The sequence below is a fragment of the Aquila chrysaetos genome, chromosome 12 (genome assembly GCF_900496995.4).
Source record: "Aquila chrysaetos chrysaetos chromosome 12, bAquChr1.4, whole genome shotgun sequence".
NCBI lineage: Eukaryota > Metazoa > Chordata > Aves > Accipitriformes > Accipitridae > Aquila > Aquila chrysaetos.
The window spans coordinates 33,290,810-33,307,257 of record NC_044015.1 but is presented as its reverse complement, the minus strand read 5'-3'; the positions used below and the strand labels follow the sequence as shown (position 1 = coordinate 33,307,257).

Below are 16,448 nucleotides of genomic sequence, written 5' to 3'. Positions count from 1 at the left end.
CTCCAAACCCTGAGACCACCAACTTGGAGAACCCCCTGCACCCAGCGGGGGCTGCAGGGGCGAGACGCGCTCGTTCAGCCCCACGGGCACGGGCTGCTATTTCTTATCCGCTCCTGGCACCCTTGGCTCATTTTCCTCCCGTACTTCGCAAACAAGCAAGCCAAAAAAAAAAAAAAAATTAAAAATCGCTACTATTAAAATAACCCCCCGCCCCCCCTTTCCAGACACACAACCACCACCCAGCCTCGCTGCACATCGCTTTCTTCCTTCGGATCCCGTCTCCTCAAAGCAGGCTCGGTTATTAAAGGAGGCTGAACAAAGATAGCCCCGAGAGCAGCTATCAGCGCATTTTAACTTCATCAAAGACTTCGGGGGAGAGGGAGAGGAGGGGTCTGGCACCTTCTAGTAATGAGCTTGTCAGGAACACCCCTGCCAGAGCAATTGAACAATTTGCACACAAGCAAAAGAAAAGGAGCGGGGAGGGAGGGAGGAAGGGGAAATGCTACAAAAGCCCCTTCAATTTCCAACCATGTGCTTGGCAATCTGGAAAATAGATTCATTGGCCTCCTCTTTTCTCCCATGTCGAGTCTTGTAGCCCCTTTTGTAGGAGCTGGACATGAAAGGGAGACAACCAAGTGCCGGACACGAAGATCGCTTTTCAAAAGCAAATGTGTGTGAAGGCGAGATGTGAGACCGCTCGCTGCGGGGAGGCGGCACGTTCAGGAACAACATCAACAAACTGCGCGGAGGTTCGAGGTGGCACAGACAGGGGCAGAGGAGGGGGGGAATTAAAAAAAAAAAGGGGAGGGGGAGGAAGAGAAAAGAAAGGCCGACCCACCCCCCCCAAACACACCCCCCCCCCCGTCCCCCGGCGCACACAGCCCGGCTCCTGCCTGCGCCCCGGCGGGCCCCGCGCAAAGCCCCGCTCGCCCGGGGACCGGCTCCGTCCCCCGCTCCCTGCCTCGTACGTCTCAGCTTTTTTCTTTTTCTCCTTCTCCTTCAGCTGGCTGCACGGGCAGAAAGGCCTCGATTCTTTAGATCAGGGTCCCTGCCAACAAACAAACCAAAGAGCCACGTTTGGTCCCTGAAATAAATAAATTGGGGGGGGGGGGGGGGAGTTTGGAGGAGAAGGGAGCGCTTAAAGATGTTTATTTACTTTGTAAGTTGTTGCAAAATTTAGGCGGAGATCAAGTTTCATTCGGTCATTCAAATGCTGCAGGCCCAAGGGGGACGTGTGTGCGGGGGGGAAACCCTCCAACTTATTTTCTCATGTGTCAACTTTTCCAAACAAAATAAAAGGAGGCGGGGGGGGGGGGGGAGAAGGGAGAACCTTTCTCCCGGCCCCCACCTCCCTGCCCCTGGAAACAGGCAGGGTTGTTTGGGGTTTTGGGGGGGGGGGGGGGGGGGGGGACGACACACCAAAAAGCAAACAAAGAAATAAAAAATAAAATTAACAAAACCAAAAAATCCGGGGGGTCCTTTCCCTTGCCGGCCCGTGGACCCAAAGCGGGTGGACCCCCCCCCGCCCCCGCCTCGCCCGGCCGGGGAAGGGGCCGGGGGAGGCACCGCCGGTGTGGCCGCCTGCAGCCGTGGGAAGGGAGGCGGCGCGGAGCAGCCCCGCGCAGGCTGCGCGCCCGGCCGCGGAGGGGAGGGCTCAGCCCCGCCGGCTTCGGGCGGCGAGACTCCGCGGCCGGCGGAGCCGCTCGCTTTCCCGAGGCCCGAGCGGGGCTCTCGGCTCTCAGCGTGACAAAGGACATCGCAAAGAACGATTGGGATTTTTTTTTTTTTTTTTAACCAGGTCACAAACATTTATTAATTTACACCAACGGTGGACAAAATTCTGTTGCCTTTTCCACATCAAATTATTCACAGATTCTCTCAATAAAATAGATATGACGGATGCACAACCAGTGAGGAGTTAACTGGACTCCGCTCATTAGCTCCCGAATAATCTATATACAAATAATTACCAATACACCAAAAAACCCACGCACGGAGGGGGTGGGAAAACGGGGATCAAAAAAAAAAATAGTATGGGAATTCTCCAAACTTCCTGACGGATCGGATTTTCTTTTAAACGTGCATTTGAATGTCTCATTGGAAAAAAAAAAAAAAAAAGAAAAAAGAAAAAAAATAACCGCAGTCCTGAGTTTCACCGACTTTTCTTCTTCTTAAAAATAAAGAAACCCTAAACAGTGCCTTTTAAAACCAAACCCGAAGCTTCAAAGAAACTAAAAATAAGATCGAACCATTAAAACATTTTCTTTGAGAGCCGGGGAGAGACAGACACACATGGCAAAACCGCCCGGGAGAGAGATTTGCAGGAACGAAAACGGGCTCGCTGCGACCGGGGGCGTCTGCAACTCCCCCGGCCACTTTCCCAGGCGATTTGGGGGACCCCCGCGGAAAACCCGCACCTCTCAAAGGAAACATTTCCGACCCTTAAGACCGTTTCTTTCTTAACATCCCTCCCCCTCACCCCCCGCAAGACGTTGCGTGTTCAATCAGCCCAGGTCTCAGCTTAGGTTACGGCCACTTTATAAATACGCTTTGGCCCTTGCGGGACCAAATCGTGTTATTCTTTCTCCCCTCCCGCCCTCCCCGATTCATTTAATATATATAATTTTTTTTCCCGAGCAAAGAGACACAAACAGATCTGGATGCCACAGAGCCTGGAAATAAAGTAAAAATTAAAAAAAATATTTCCTACCTTAAAACACAACAGGAGGAGATGGGGGGGGGACGGGGAGAGGGAAGGGGAGCAGTTTCGGAGGGGGGGGGGAGAGCTGGGAAGGGGCCGTTTGCTTCGCGACTCTCCCCCCAACCCCCCCCCCCCCCCAGCCCCCCACCCCGCCTTCCCCAGCACACTTTAAAAATGACAGCTGCTCAGGGTTGTGATTTTACTGGAAAAGTTCTGGGCCGGCTGCAGGAGCGGCTCGTGTGCCAGGCTGACCTGGGGCTGTGCCGGGGCCAAGGCGGGGCTGAGCACGGCCAGGACCTGCGCCGGGGGGCCCGCCTGGCCGGCGGGGTAGGGCGCGGCGGGCGCGGCGCTGGGGTTGGTGCTGGGCGGCGGGGGCACGGCCCCCCCGATGATGTTGTCTATGGAAAAAGAGGGCCGGGAGGGGTGGTTGGTGCCGCCGCCGCCGCCGCCGCCGCCGGCACCGCCGCCGCCGCCGCCGGCGGGCGTGGGGTCCGGCTTCAGGGTCTGGAGGAGGGCGGCGGGCAGGGCGGTGGGGCTCAGCTGGGGGTGGTAGAAGGACTTCCTGCAGTTCAGCTCGCCGCCCAGGAAGGAGGGCAGCCCCGAGGCGGCGGAGAAGACGGAGGCGGCGGCGGGAGGCGGCGGAGCCGGTAACGGGCAGTGCGGCGCCGGGAAGGGGAAGGCGCCCGCGGCGCCGCCGCCTCCTCCGCCGGGGTGGTGGTGGTGGTGGTGGGGGTAGCCCTGGAGCTGCAGGCCGTAGTTGTAGCCGTAGGGTCCGTAGGCGAAGCCGGGCAGGAAGGCGGCGGGGTCGGCGGCCCCGGCCCGCAGCAGCAGCTCGGGGTGCGGCGGGTGCAGCTGCTGCTGCCGCTTGAAGCGCTTCCTCCGGCGCAGGAAGCTCCCGTTGTCGAACATGTCGGCGGACTCGGGGTCCAGCGTCCAGTAGTTGCCCTTGCCCGGGTTGCCGGGCTCCCGGGGGATCTTGACGAAGCAGTCGTTGAGGGAGAGGTTGTGGCGGATGCTGTTCTGCCAGGCGGGGAACTTCTCCCGGTAGTAGGGGAAGCGCCCGCTGATGAACTCGCAGATCTCGCTCAGCGTCAGCCGCTTCTTGGGGCTCTGCAGGATGGCCATGGTGATGAGGGCGATGTAGGAGTAGGGCGGCTTCACCAGCGGGTTCTTCCCCCCCCGCGCCGCCGCCGCCGCCGCCGCCGCCCGCGGGCGCCTTCTCCCCGGGCGCGGCGCCGCGGGCGCACGCCGGCTCCGAGCCGCCGGCGGGGGAGAGCCGCTCCGGGGACCCCCCCATGCGCGCCTTGGCGGCCCCGCTCCGCGGCAGGGCGAGCCCCAGCGGATCGCCGCCGTCCTCCTCGTCCTCCTCCTCCTCGTCGTCGTCCTCCTCCTCCTCCTCGTCCTCGCTGTACTTGCCCCCATCCTGGGGCGGGCCCACCACGTCGATATCCGCGTCCTCCACCTCGGAGAGCGGCTCTTCCTCCGGGGAGCGCTCGGACATGATCCCGCAGCCGCCGCCGCCGCTGCTGCCCAAAGTCATTGTTGTGCGGCCGGGGCGGCCGGGGCCGGGCTCCCCCCCCCCACCTAGCGGCGGCTCCCGGGATGGGCCCGGGGCCGTGCCGGAGGGCTGCGGCCGCCGCTGGGACTCCGCGCCCCGGCGCCGCCGCTCCGCGCCCCGCTCGCCGCGCCGCTGCTGGCGGGGCCGCGGCAGGGCTGCGGGGTGGTGGCTGCGGAGGGAGGGGCGGCGGAGGGGGCGCGGGGCGGGGGCGGAGGGACGGGACGCCCGGAGGCTGGGCAGGGAGCTTGGAAGCAGCGATAATAAATAATAGTAATAATGATAATAAAAGGGGGGGGGGGGCGGCGGCTCCTTGGCTGGGGGAGGGAGGGAGGGGCGGGGGAAGAGGGAGGGGGGAGGGCAGAAGTTGGGAAGGCGGCTCCCCCCTCCCCACCCCTCCCGAGCTGGGACCCGGTGGAAACGCTCCCACTCTGCGCCTCCTGCCAGCGCTCCCCAGGCCTTTATACGGCCGCCCCGGCATCACGTGGCGCCCGCCGCCCGCCGCAGCCCCCGCGGGGCACGGCGAGGGGCTGCCCGGCCCGGCCCGGGTCCCCGGGGAGCGCGGCCCCCGCCCCCGACGGGGATGCTTTCGAGGAAAGGCGCTGCCCGCTCCCCCGCCGCTCGGATGCCCCCGGCTACGCCCGGAGCCGGCTGCTGCGGGAAGGGGGGGGGGGGGGGGCGGCGCTGGATAAAGCCGCCCCCCTCCCCTCCCTAGGGACCCCGCGGTGCTGGAGGCTCGCAGGGCCCTTTCCCGCGGGATGTGACGGCCGCCTCCCTCCGCCCGGGGGCCGCGGAGGGTCCCTTCGCCTCCCGAGGGCTGCCCACCCCCGGGGCTGGAGGCTGAGCTGCCGCCCTCCGGCAGCCTCGCCGGCGGGGACCCTCGCTCCGCCAGGGTCGAGCCCTCGGCCTCCTTGGGGGGTCGTGTTAATTTGGGGATCCCCGCTCCCCTTCTGCACGCGCTCACGTCACCGACACGTCACCGAGCCCGGAGCACCCTGCCTGGAAACCCGCTCCCCCCCCCCCCGAGGGCTCCCACGGGCCCCCACCCGCGGAAGGGATGCTGCCGCCCGGCAGGTGCGGGGCGGGAGGAGGGGACGAACGCTCAGCCAAGCCTCCCCCCACCCGAGAAATACCCAAAGCGAAGGCTGTGAGTGTCCGCGGCGTGCTGGGATAGCACCCGAGTCCCCCATCCCCGGCGGACGGGGCTGGTCCGGCCGGGTACCACTTTCCGAGGTGGCCCACCCGCGGCCCGGCCAGGCCCCAGGCTCCTTCCAGGACGAGGAATCTCCTCCGGCCTCGGGATCTCCCGTCCGCCGCTCTCCTGCCATCGCTCCCCCCGAGGCGCAGCATTCCCCGACGGCTGGCAGGGAGGAGGTGGTGGGCAGCGGACACCCACCTTGCCGCGGCTGCAGCCGAAGCGGGAGGATTTTCCCTGTAAGCAGAGGCACCCCAGCCACCCCCCCGGAGCCACAGCGGTGTCCCCGCGGGTGGCAGAGCCCCGTTCCCCCGCCTGCGGCCGCCCCTTGCCAGAGCAAGGCCGGGGCGGCCACCCCGGAGCAGGGCGGGGGACACGGCCACGGCTGCAGCCGCCCACCCCACGTCCCGTGGGTGGCTGTGGCAGCCCGTTGTCCCTGTCTCTGCCGCGGACACACCGAAACACGCTCGCACGGGTTTCCCCCCTCCCCGCTCCTTAGAGGCTCTGCAAACGCGTAGCCGCTTTCCCGGGGGAAGATGCCTGGGGAGGGAGGAAGGGGATGGTTTCCTCCAAGGGGGTGCCAGGGGGACATGTGTGTGCCCCCCCCCCCCCTCCCCAGGGCCGCGTTCAGCAGTGTGAGAATCCGCGGTGATGAATTGCCAGTCGCTGCCGTTAACAGGTGCGAGCATTTGGTGATAAAATCTCCAGCACTAATACCGGGGAGCCGGGCCAAACAGCTGCGCGGCCCCGCTTCCAAATGCCGGTCACAATTACTCAAGCCCTAACGACTCGGTGCACAGGCTCGGGGGGACCCCGAAGAGCGGGCAGGAGCGGGCAGATTCGGCCGCACATCTCCAGTTGAAGCAGCTATGGCAGAGCCGGAGCTTCTCCGCGGACTCCGTCGCATCTTCCTCGCTCGCTGCCAGCGCTGCGATCGGGGAGGATTTCTCGACCGGAGGGGAAAAGAGATGAATAACTGTGCTGAGAGTGGCTCGGGGAGGTGGGAAGTCTGTCCCGCAGGCGTGTGTCAGGGCTGGGGGATCTTACCCGAGCTCTTTCACTTTTATGCTCCTCCGATGCCGATAACCTGCATTTGCAACACATACGCATACATCTCCCTCTCATGTGTGTGTACATAAATATTCAGCTATATATATTTGTATTTATATTAATATATAATTTTTCTTATATATTTTTTCTTTTATATATATATGTTTTTTCTTATATATATATATATGGTTTTTTCTTATATATATATTATTAACTAACAGGGAGAAATGCTTCTGAGACGCCGCATCTTTCCTACCGACTTTGTTTAAACTCTCCGTTCATCAGCCCCGCGGAAAGACGATGGGAAGAACAAATGGACGAGAGCGGGGAGGGAAAAGACCCGAACCGCTTTCCATTTTTATTAAGTAAAATAATAGTTATGCCTCCCCTACATAAACGAAAGTGTCATAAAAAATTCCGAAGCAGCTGCCAGAGATTTCGACCACACACACAACGGGGCGATTGAATTTCCACTTGGTGCATTTCATGGCAGCGAGGAACCGCCGGGAGCTGCGCCTTGTGCCTCTGCAGGGCGGCGAAGGGGAGGGCGGGGGGGGGGGAACACAGAAAAATGACGCTCTGCCAGCGGCCGAGGGCAGCGGGCACGGCCCGGGGGATGCCCCGCCGCCCCCCGCGCCCCTCCGCGGCGCTCGGTCGGCAGGGCGGCCGGCTCCCCATCGCCCTGCCTGGAGGTTGGCCCCGCACGGCTCGAAGGGAAACAGATGTGGGTGTCTGCTGCCTGGATCAGCCCCCCCCCCAGCCCCCCCGGGCTGCCGGCTCTCCCCTTGCCTGGAAGGGTGGGCAGCCCACGGTGGGGGGGAGGTCCCGGCAAGTTGGGGCTCGGGTGGAGCCCTTTGCCGCTGTGCTCATAGGCATCGGGACCCCTATAAGCCCGAAAATGGGGGGGGGGAGAGGGGGGCGAGAAGGGTCGATCCGAGGCGGCTGTCGATGGGATGCGGCCGGTGCCCTGTCCCGCTCCCTCTTGGACCTTCAGCATCGCGGGTCCAGAGCCGCCGCAACTCGAGAAATAGCATGTCCCGATCAGCCACCATCGACACTATTTCCGCCTGTTTCAAGGCAAAATATCGTCCTCGTTAAAGTCGGGAACGACCCAAAATGAAACGACAGTGAATGAGCCCCGGTCCCTCCATCCGCCAGCGGCTCCTCTTCGCCCTCGAGTCGGTATTAGCCTCGGCTTTGCCACGCAAGATCGGCTGCAGGAACAAATCAAAACGAGAAAAAGTACCTGAACTACACCCGTCCCGAAATGATTTAGAAAAGGGAAACCCTGAACTGAAACAAACCAGATGCTCGGATCCCAGACACGTATATACACACAGACACACGCTCCCGGCCGTGCATCCACACGCGGAGCGAAGGGTGAGTTTTGATCACGGGTTTGTACGCCGGGGTTAGAAATGATGCGGTCTCCCGAAAGAGAAACCCTATCGATCTACCCGAAAAGATTGCCTTGTCATCGTCCCACTGTTCCCAGGCGTGCAGGGCTGGGAGGGAAGCATTTTTCCTTGGGCAGATTTTTAATTTTTCTGCTCTCCTTCCTCTCTCAAGTGTTTCATTGCGGACAGCCTCCCTTCTCATCTCCCGTTTTAAACCGACTCTGCTTTACATTTCACGTTAAATTGCGGTATCAAATGTGCGTGGGGCTGAGAGCTGGCGGGGTGCGGAGAGTCTCCAAAAAGTCTCAAGTTAGGGGAAAAAAAAAAGGCCATCATCCCATCAGGATTTGTTGGGGTTTTTTTTCTCCTTTAAATTGACTTTCACTGTCTGCCCCGCCTGTCTTAATAAGGCGTTTGGTCCAGGCGTGTTGGGTCGGCGTTTCGATGCCCTGCAGACCGCTTTAGCAGGTGGATCTCCCCGGCCGAAGTGTCCCCCCCCCGGGGCTCCCGGTGCAGCTCCCTGGGAGCGGGTCGGAGCCCCTGCGAGCTGCAAAACGGCAATAACGACCAGGCACATTTTTTTTCCACGGGGAAAAGCTCGTTCTCTGCCTGGCCGCCGAGACCGTTATTTGCCGGGGGGCTGGGGGGGATTTAGGGGAGGGTAGGGAGACCAACCCCGGAGTACTGCGGGGTGCGATCGCTGCTCCTGCCTTGCCACTGGCCGTGTCCCTGCCTAAAGGGGCCGGTCGTGGCCGGAGCATCCCCCGGCGCTGGGGTTTACCGGGGGGCAAAGCCCGGGGAAGGGCAGCATCGGGCCCTGGAGCGTTCCCGTGCGCTGCCTTGGGCAGTGCGGGGGGGGGGCTTCAGCGCCAGCCCAGCCGACGTTGCTCCCAGATCCTTCCAGATGATCTGTTGGTTTTGCAATACATAATCGTTCTTGTTTCCTCTGCTGAGCAGCATCTAAATTCGTTTATTCTGATGAGAACCGCATCTACAAGTCCCCCAAGGCTCAGTGATGGATTTTTCTGTATTACCTCGTTATCAAGCTTGGCTGACCTCTAACTTCTCTGAAAACATGAACAAGACAGACCTGCTGCTGCCTGGGCTGCCCCAGGGGGCTCTTTTTCCACTTATGTGATTTCCTTTGATATTATTTCTCTTCTTTCCATATCCAAGGCTCAGACCTTCAGTGCTCCCTGCAGTTCAACCTTTTTTCCAGCCCCGTACCGCCAGCTCCCAGCTTGCAAAGATCAGTGTGCAGCCTGCACACCAAGAGCTCCCAGCACAGGGAGGAAAGCGGGAATGGTGGTGCCAGGTAGTGCAAGATGTGTGAAATTCCCAGTTTGGAAGCCACTGGAGCCAAGTCCCTATATCCATCCCTGCAGCGCTCGGATGTTGGACAGCTCGGTTTTGTTGACTTGCATTTTCAAATGCAGGTGTCTCAAAATCCACACCAAAAAAAGGCCTGGATTTCAAGGGAGGATTTTCCCAGGCACCCCATGTGCAGGGCTGAACCCCCGTGAACCTCTGGAGAGTAAGTCTCCCTGTCTTTCCTGCTCTTCAGATGAGTGGGAAACTCCTCTCCCCCCACACATGCATATTTATTTAGGTGCTGTGATCTGACTTTAGGACCGTGGTTTTGGACTTGCAGTTCGAAAACTTTGTCTGCTGCTCTCTATTCATAACTGATCCCATCCCACATGGATTTGAAGGCCACCAGGCAAGCTCATAGGCAGCTTAACACTCAACTGATTAACTCTGGCTTCATATAAGCTTTTTTTTTTTCATACTGTTCTTCAGCAATCTGACATGAAAAGAGATGGATACACACACACTTAATGACTCAGAGAAACACAGTGATTTCAAGCCATAAACCACCAGGTGCACTTTTGAGACTCACCAAAGCCAGCTCTCCTGGTTGCCATAAAAAACACATTAGCCAAAGGCCGATGCATGTGGAAGGCAATTATGCTCTGGCACATGGCAACGTGTAGAGAACAGCCTGGTAACTGTGCCTACCACACAAGGAAAAATATCCCTGTGAAAACAAGCCTGCTAAATCACTTCATTCTTCCCTGAATCCCCTGAAAATAAAAGAGAGGATTTTTGGGGAAGAGGGGTATATATGTGGGAGGGAATCAGATTTTCCAAAAGTGGGTGCACCAGTGCAAGAACCAAAATAAATGGCCAGATTCACAAGGATGTAGAAACTCGTGATGAATTTTCCAAGTCCAGGTTTTCTATGTTAGCATCTGATCACGCCCAATGTGCCCAGGAAATCCCCACAGCTGAGTTCTCTGCATTCAACAGTCCAGCAGCCCGAGTGCCCACCTCGCCCACTAAGTTTGCAAAAGTCCACTTCTGCCAGAAACGCCAGCCAAGAACCTGCATTTTGGGGGCCAGCAGCAATACAAAGAGAGGGCCTTCAAAGGAGGAAATTACAGAGAAGGTGGAAAATTACTGGAATATAGTTTGATTGGGACAAAAAGTATTTGACTCCTTTTTATTTTCTTCTGCATGTAGTAAATGGCTGGGGATAGGAGTCTTTGCATCTGGAAGTATCCAGCAATCTCCAGCTGGGGATCAGGTTGGGATGAATCTGCTGTAACCTCGTGAAAAATCAGCCCTGCACATACATGCTGATATCTACAGATCAGCCACACAAACAGGTTTGTAGATATATTTTCCTCTTGACCTCATATAAGACTATGCTTCAGTCAGCTGGAGGCTGTGATGTTGCTACTGCACAGGAATATAATGCAGGGCTCCTTTTCTCTGTTCCCATCTTGGGAAGGAGCCAAATAAACACAGTGAAAAAGTTTGCAACCTGCATTGGGGGGGAGGAGGTGAAGTATCTCACGCATGCAGAGGAGCAGAGGCAGAGCCAAACCCCTTAACCCTGTCCCCTTATCTAGTGAAGGACAGCCAGGTAGAAAAAACTACCAAACCAGGCATCACTGTAATAGTCTGGGGCTGAATCTAGACAGAAGGGTGAATCTCGGCTCCACTGCCCCGCCAGCGTACGGCTGCAGATGCCAATTCCTCCACCGCATCTCCACCAGGTCACAGCTTCACCCCACAGCCCAGCTCCGGCACTTCCACACCCCAGCAGCTCCTTCCTTCAGGTCCAGGACCCAAAGCTAATCTCTGCTTTGCACCCTGGAACACACAGCCCTGGCACATCCCAGGCTGACTTTGTGGCAGCATCAATGTGGCTTCAAGGGACAGTTCTCCAGCCCTATAAAATAGGTGCTCTGCAGTGCACAGTAGGTAAAAGGAACACACAAGAAACCCATGCCCAGCATCTCCAGACCTGTGTGAACTTCTCCTGCCCCCTTCTTCAAACCACCAGAAGAAATTGCTGCCCCGAGCTGCACAGAGGCAAGAGGGAAAGCCTGTCAGCATGCAGATTAAAATTAATCCAGCCACTCTGGGGGTGTTGAAGCTCCACGTACGCACCCCCTGCCCCTTCTTTCACTTACTGCAGGTGAGCCTCTGCTTATTCTTGCTGGGAAGAGGAAGCTGCATCGCTCAGATGGAAGAAACGACAGAGGGCTGCTGAAGGAAAGGCTGATGTTTCACATCTGGCTTTACGTTACTTGAAAAGACCTGATTTCTGCAGGATGGATACCAGCATCGCCCAGCTAACCCAATCCCACCAATGCTCATTATGAAATGCCTTTTTCTTATTACCACTTTCCAGGCTTCTGCATAGTCTAGATGTTGAGCATTAAAACTGTGTTATAAGAGGGCATGAGGCATTGGGATAAGTTCTCTGCTCCCTGAAAATGCATCACTGGGGTCTGCAGGGGAAGCAGGCTGGTGGGGCTTCCCTCCCAGCGCAGAGATAAGCGTGCCATCTAGAGGAAATCCCCTTTATTACCAGGACTGGCAGCTGAAAATTATCCAATAAAGCATAATTAACCTCTGGCTTCAGAGAAAATCCTCCATCCGTGCCCTGCTGCACAGGCATGTCGCAGTGGGCTGGCAACGTGCCACAGCATCAGGGCAGCTCGGGAAGGTCCCGAGCTCTTGAGGGCCATCCCAGCCCACGCTGGCACACGCTGGCCTGTCCTTTCCCCATAGGCGCCGTCAGCTGCCCAGCCCCGCAGGTTGGGTATTTGGATGTAAAGGAGGAGAAGGCAATGTGGGTCTTTCCACAGCACATACTCTCTACCATGTCTGTCTCTGAGAAAGGTAAGGAGGCTGCACGTATCTCAAGGTAAGGCGGCTGTATATCTCATATAATGCCCTCCAGTGGCTGCTAGCAGCAGTCCCGGACCTGTGGGTGCCAACGCCTGAGCCATAGGTGAGGGCCCAGGTGCACTAACGGAGCAGTGGCAGGGTCACCTCCTCCACCAGCAGCTCCCACCCTGGAGCACAGCCCTGCAGAGCCCCCGGGGGGGGGCTGATATGGGTGTGCAGGGTACAGCCCAGTAAAGGGGCTGGGGTCTGGCCTCCCGTGGGGCACATCCACATGTCCACTCGTTATTCCTAAGGAAAAATCTCCTTCATGGCTAACTTCCCAGGACTGCTCTCATACGCTGCTGCTGTCATCACGGGCACCCTCATCCAAACCTTCAGGCATGGTTGCAGGTCTGGGACACGTGAAGTGGGAACACGTGGGACAGCAGGTACCACAGGTCTCATACACTCCTGTGGTTAGAGTTAGCCCACAGCATCCATATCCCACACCTTCCACTTTTTCTCTTTCTACCACTACCAGTGAATAGCACATCCACAGCCACCAGCACAAGGCTGTTGTCCCACTAATAAAACCAAACCCTTCCAGGCCTAAAGATAATTGAAAAACAGTGGCCTAGGTCCAAGCAGAGAGACAAGTGCTACTGCCCAGCAGGTAGCTGTCTTGTAAAAATGGGAAGCCTTGCAAAAGAAACCTTCAGCGATGGAGAAAGAGCAGAGAAGATCTCACATGAGAGAAACCTTATTCTGCAGAAAAAGCAGGTGCATGCTTAAGTGAAGAATACTTGGAGAGGAGCTGCTATTGCATTGATTTGCTCATATTCTGCAGGATTTTTTAAATTTTTTTTTTTCACTTTTTTAAAATGAAGATTACTACCGCTTTTTCCACCATCTCGGAAGCTCCCCAAGATGCTGCTCTCTGGTGCTCCCAAGCCAGGCTGAACCCCAGCAACACCCACAGCACCTTTTTCTTTTAACAGCGACCCTGTTTCCATTTTGCACCCTCCTCGCCGCCTTCTCCCCCACACTCAATTCCTAACCCGTGTCTCGGAGATGCTGCTCTCATCACCAGCACAGTTGTTGTTCTCCCTGCTCCATGGCAGGGAGGGAAGCGTGGATGTCCCCACGGCTCATCACAGGCGCTCGCCTGGATGCGAAGGGCTTCGCGGCATCGCCCTAGGAGCTTGTGTGCTTTATAGGTCTCTTATTTCCTGTCATTACCAAGAAGAGCCTAGCTGTAATAAAAATCTGGGCTCCGATCCTACAAACACTTATGCCTGAGCTTAACTCTAAGCACGTGAGCCGTCAAAGGGGACTATTCATGTGCTTAAAATTTAAGCATGTGCTTAAGCGTCTGTAGGCCTGGAGTCTGTCAGTGCAGGGATTTGTGCCTTAAGCCCATATTCTGGGTCATTATCCTTTTCATGTCTTCTCTGGCATCTCAGAAGATGCTTCAAAGGGGAATTTTCAAGTTCTTCAATAAACTTTGCCTTCCCGAGCAGCCTGGATTCTTGCCTATTCTATGGGGCAGTTCTCCTCTGTTGTCTCCCCTCCCCCTGTTAGCGATAATCCTGTGCTATTTCATGCTTGGCCAGACAATTAAGCCCTCTTGCTGCTTGGCTCTGTCTTTGTTATGTATAATTGTTCCAAATAATTAGCCACTATTGCACGCTATTCTGAAACTACTTTGTATTGCAATTATACTTAGAGGGTGAGCATCAGCTCGGGGAGAATCCAAGCAGCAGACAGCCTGGAAAGAAAGGGCTCCGAGCCGGGGGAAGATGGATAGGCGCTTAAACCAACACTGCGGAAAACATAACAATAAGTAACCAGCGAGGAGTAAACGTTCCTCGGAGAGGGTCTGCGGCTGGTGGGGTCTGGGCAGGAGAGCCGAGGGTGGGCTGCAGGGTCTTGGCCAGGGTGTCACCTGGCTGCCACCTCGTGGGTGCTGGCTACGGTGCAGAAGGCAAAACCATACTCCACTTCCATCACTTCCACGGTGACTTGAAGGGAGCACCTTGGCCAAGCGGCCAGTTTTGCCATCGCCATACAATGTAGGGAACGCGTAGCTGTGCTGGGATGCGTTTGGGGTCTGGCAGGAAAATGTTCCCTAACCGTGTCTTTGGGAGGGCAAAACTTATGATTTCTTGAGGGTAAAGACTCCAAACAGTGAGATCGGTTCAGCAGCGTCCTGTTTTCCCGCTGGCAAACACAGCTCTGCTGTGGACGAGTGCTGGATGGGATGCTCAGAGGAGTTACAGCTCCATGTGAAGCATCTTTTTGAAACCAAAAATAATTTGGCGCAGCAGAGCCCCCTTAGCATTGCTCAGTCTCTTGTGTTTCAAGCAGGGAACATCTGAAAAGGATATAACCAAGACCTAGGTTAGCCTGACCTGCACCGGTGAATTAATTCCTCTGCTGCTCTGAGCAAAGAGCCAGGACGGCCAGTGACAGTGCGCTTGGACAATTTCGTGCTTTTTGAGATCCATTTTCTCCAGCCAGCTGAGGCCGCTTGAAGCCTCCTGAAAATGGATCTATGGGCTGGGTTTGGTTTCCAACACCTGGTTAGCAGAAGGAGTTTTAAAACCGAGTGGAGATGTCTGTGGTGCAGATGGAAAGCAGGCAAAATGTCTGAGACAGTTGGGCCCATTCTCTGCAGACATTGTACACTCCTTCCTTTGACTCAGCAGAGCCGATGCAAATGGAAAATGAACTTGTCCCAGGCGCATATGTAACTGGCTCAGGTGCATCCTTCCTCCATGCGGCAGCCCGAGGTGCCACAAGCCAGGGCTGCTTGTCGGCGTCAGGATGGCACAGTTGTTTCAATACACGCATAAACACAACTGTTGCCGTGTAACCACTTCAGCAGTCCCAGTAGAAAAACCGTGAAGTGAATGGACCTTGGATGCTCTCCCAAGTGTTTGTAGGTATTAGGCCGCCAATGGTCGGGCTCTGCCGCTTTGTTGCCTAACCGCAGCCTTGCTTTTCGGGTGCTGTAAGAGCCAGGGCAGCCCCCGGCTCTGCCGTTCACACACACCGCGTCGCACATTCCAAACAGAAAGTCAGGCTGCCAACCAGGCTGGCTGCTGCAGACAAGTGCTCCTTCATCACTGCCCCCTCACCTTCCATCAAGAGCCCAGATTCTCGCTGTGCTTCCACTTGTTTCCCTATTTTTCACTCTAGGGAGAGGAGCTGCAGGGGGACAGCCAGCGTCATCCAGGCCTGTATCCTGTCCCCAGCAATGGCCTGGAGCAGATGCCTCGGAAAAGGGTAAAAGAGGGTACAGCCAGAGAAATCTGAAATCTTCCCAGAGTCAGTAATTGGTGTTTTAGGGATTTCCCAGCCTGGAGGTTGCATCCAGCCCACTGTGTTTAATAACGACCCTCCTTGGACGAGCCTGGCCCCGTTCCCATCCTGACCGTACCCCAAACCTCCACGATGTCCTGCCCTTCCCCACGCAGCCGTGAACGGGACAGACCCCAAAGGCCGGGATGCTGCCGGTACATGCTGAGCCCCCCTCACCCCCCCAGCTCCCCCCGCAGGTCCCCGGGCCCGTGGCGGGGGCCGGGAGCGGCTTCCCAGGGTTTTCCACTGGAGGTCAGTGTTGGCCTGAGCACGGCGGCTGTCACCCCCGGGCCACCTCGCCCCTGTCACCCCCTCACCCCCCCCCCCGCCCCGCCGGGGCGTTACACGCGTGGGGGTAAAGCGGCGGAGGGTAGTGTTGCTCTGGCCCTGTTCAAAATCAGCCGCTGCATCACCCTGTCCTGGTTTCGGCTGGGATAGGGTTAATTGTCTTCCTAGTAGCTGGTACAGTGCTGTGTTTCGGATTTAGTATGAGAAGAATACTGATAACGCACTGATGTTTTCAGTTGTTGCTAAGTCGTGTTTAGACTAAGTCAAGGATTTTTCAGCTTCTCATGCCCAGCCAGCAAGAAGGCTGGAGGGGCACAAGAGGTTGGGAGGGGACACAGCCAGGGCAGCTGACCCAAACTGGCCAAAGGGGTATTCCATACCATGTGACGTCATGCCCAGTATATAAACTGGGGGAAGTTGGCTGGGGCGGGGGCAGATCGCTGCTCAGGGACTAACTGGGCATCAGTCAGCGAATGGTGAGCAATTGTGCATCATTTGTTTTGTATATTCCAATCCTTTTATCATCATCATCATCATCATCATCATCATCATTATTTTCTTCCTTTCTGTCCTATCAAACTGTCTTTATCTCAACCCATGAGTTTTACTTTTTTTTTTTTTCCAATTCTCTCCCCCATCCCACTGGGTGGGGGGAGTGAGCAAGCGGCTATGCGGTGCTTAGTTGCTGGCTGGGATTAAAGCAGGACACACCCA

General features: G+C 57.1%; 1 protein-coding gene across 1 annotated transcript; it reads right to left on the bottom strand.

Moving 5' to 3' along the window:
* Nucleotides 1-2,829: 2,829 nt before the first annotated feature.
* FOXD2 (forkhead box D2) lies at nucleotides 2,830-4,413 on the bottom strand. Its single transcript, XM_030034278.2, is given in 2 exon segments — nucleotides 2,830-3,875; nucleotides 3,877-4,413. Coding segments are annotated over 2 exon segments (1,371 nt in total). The 5' UTR covers nucleotides 4,242-4,413; the 3' UTR covers nucleotides 2,830-2,869.
* Nucleotides 4,414-16,448: the final 12,035 nt, after the last annotated feature.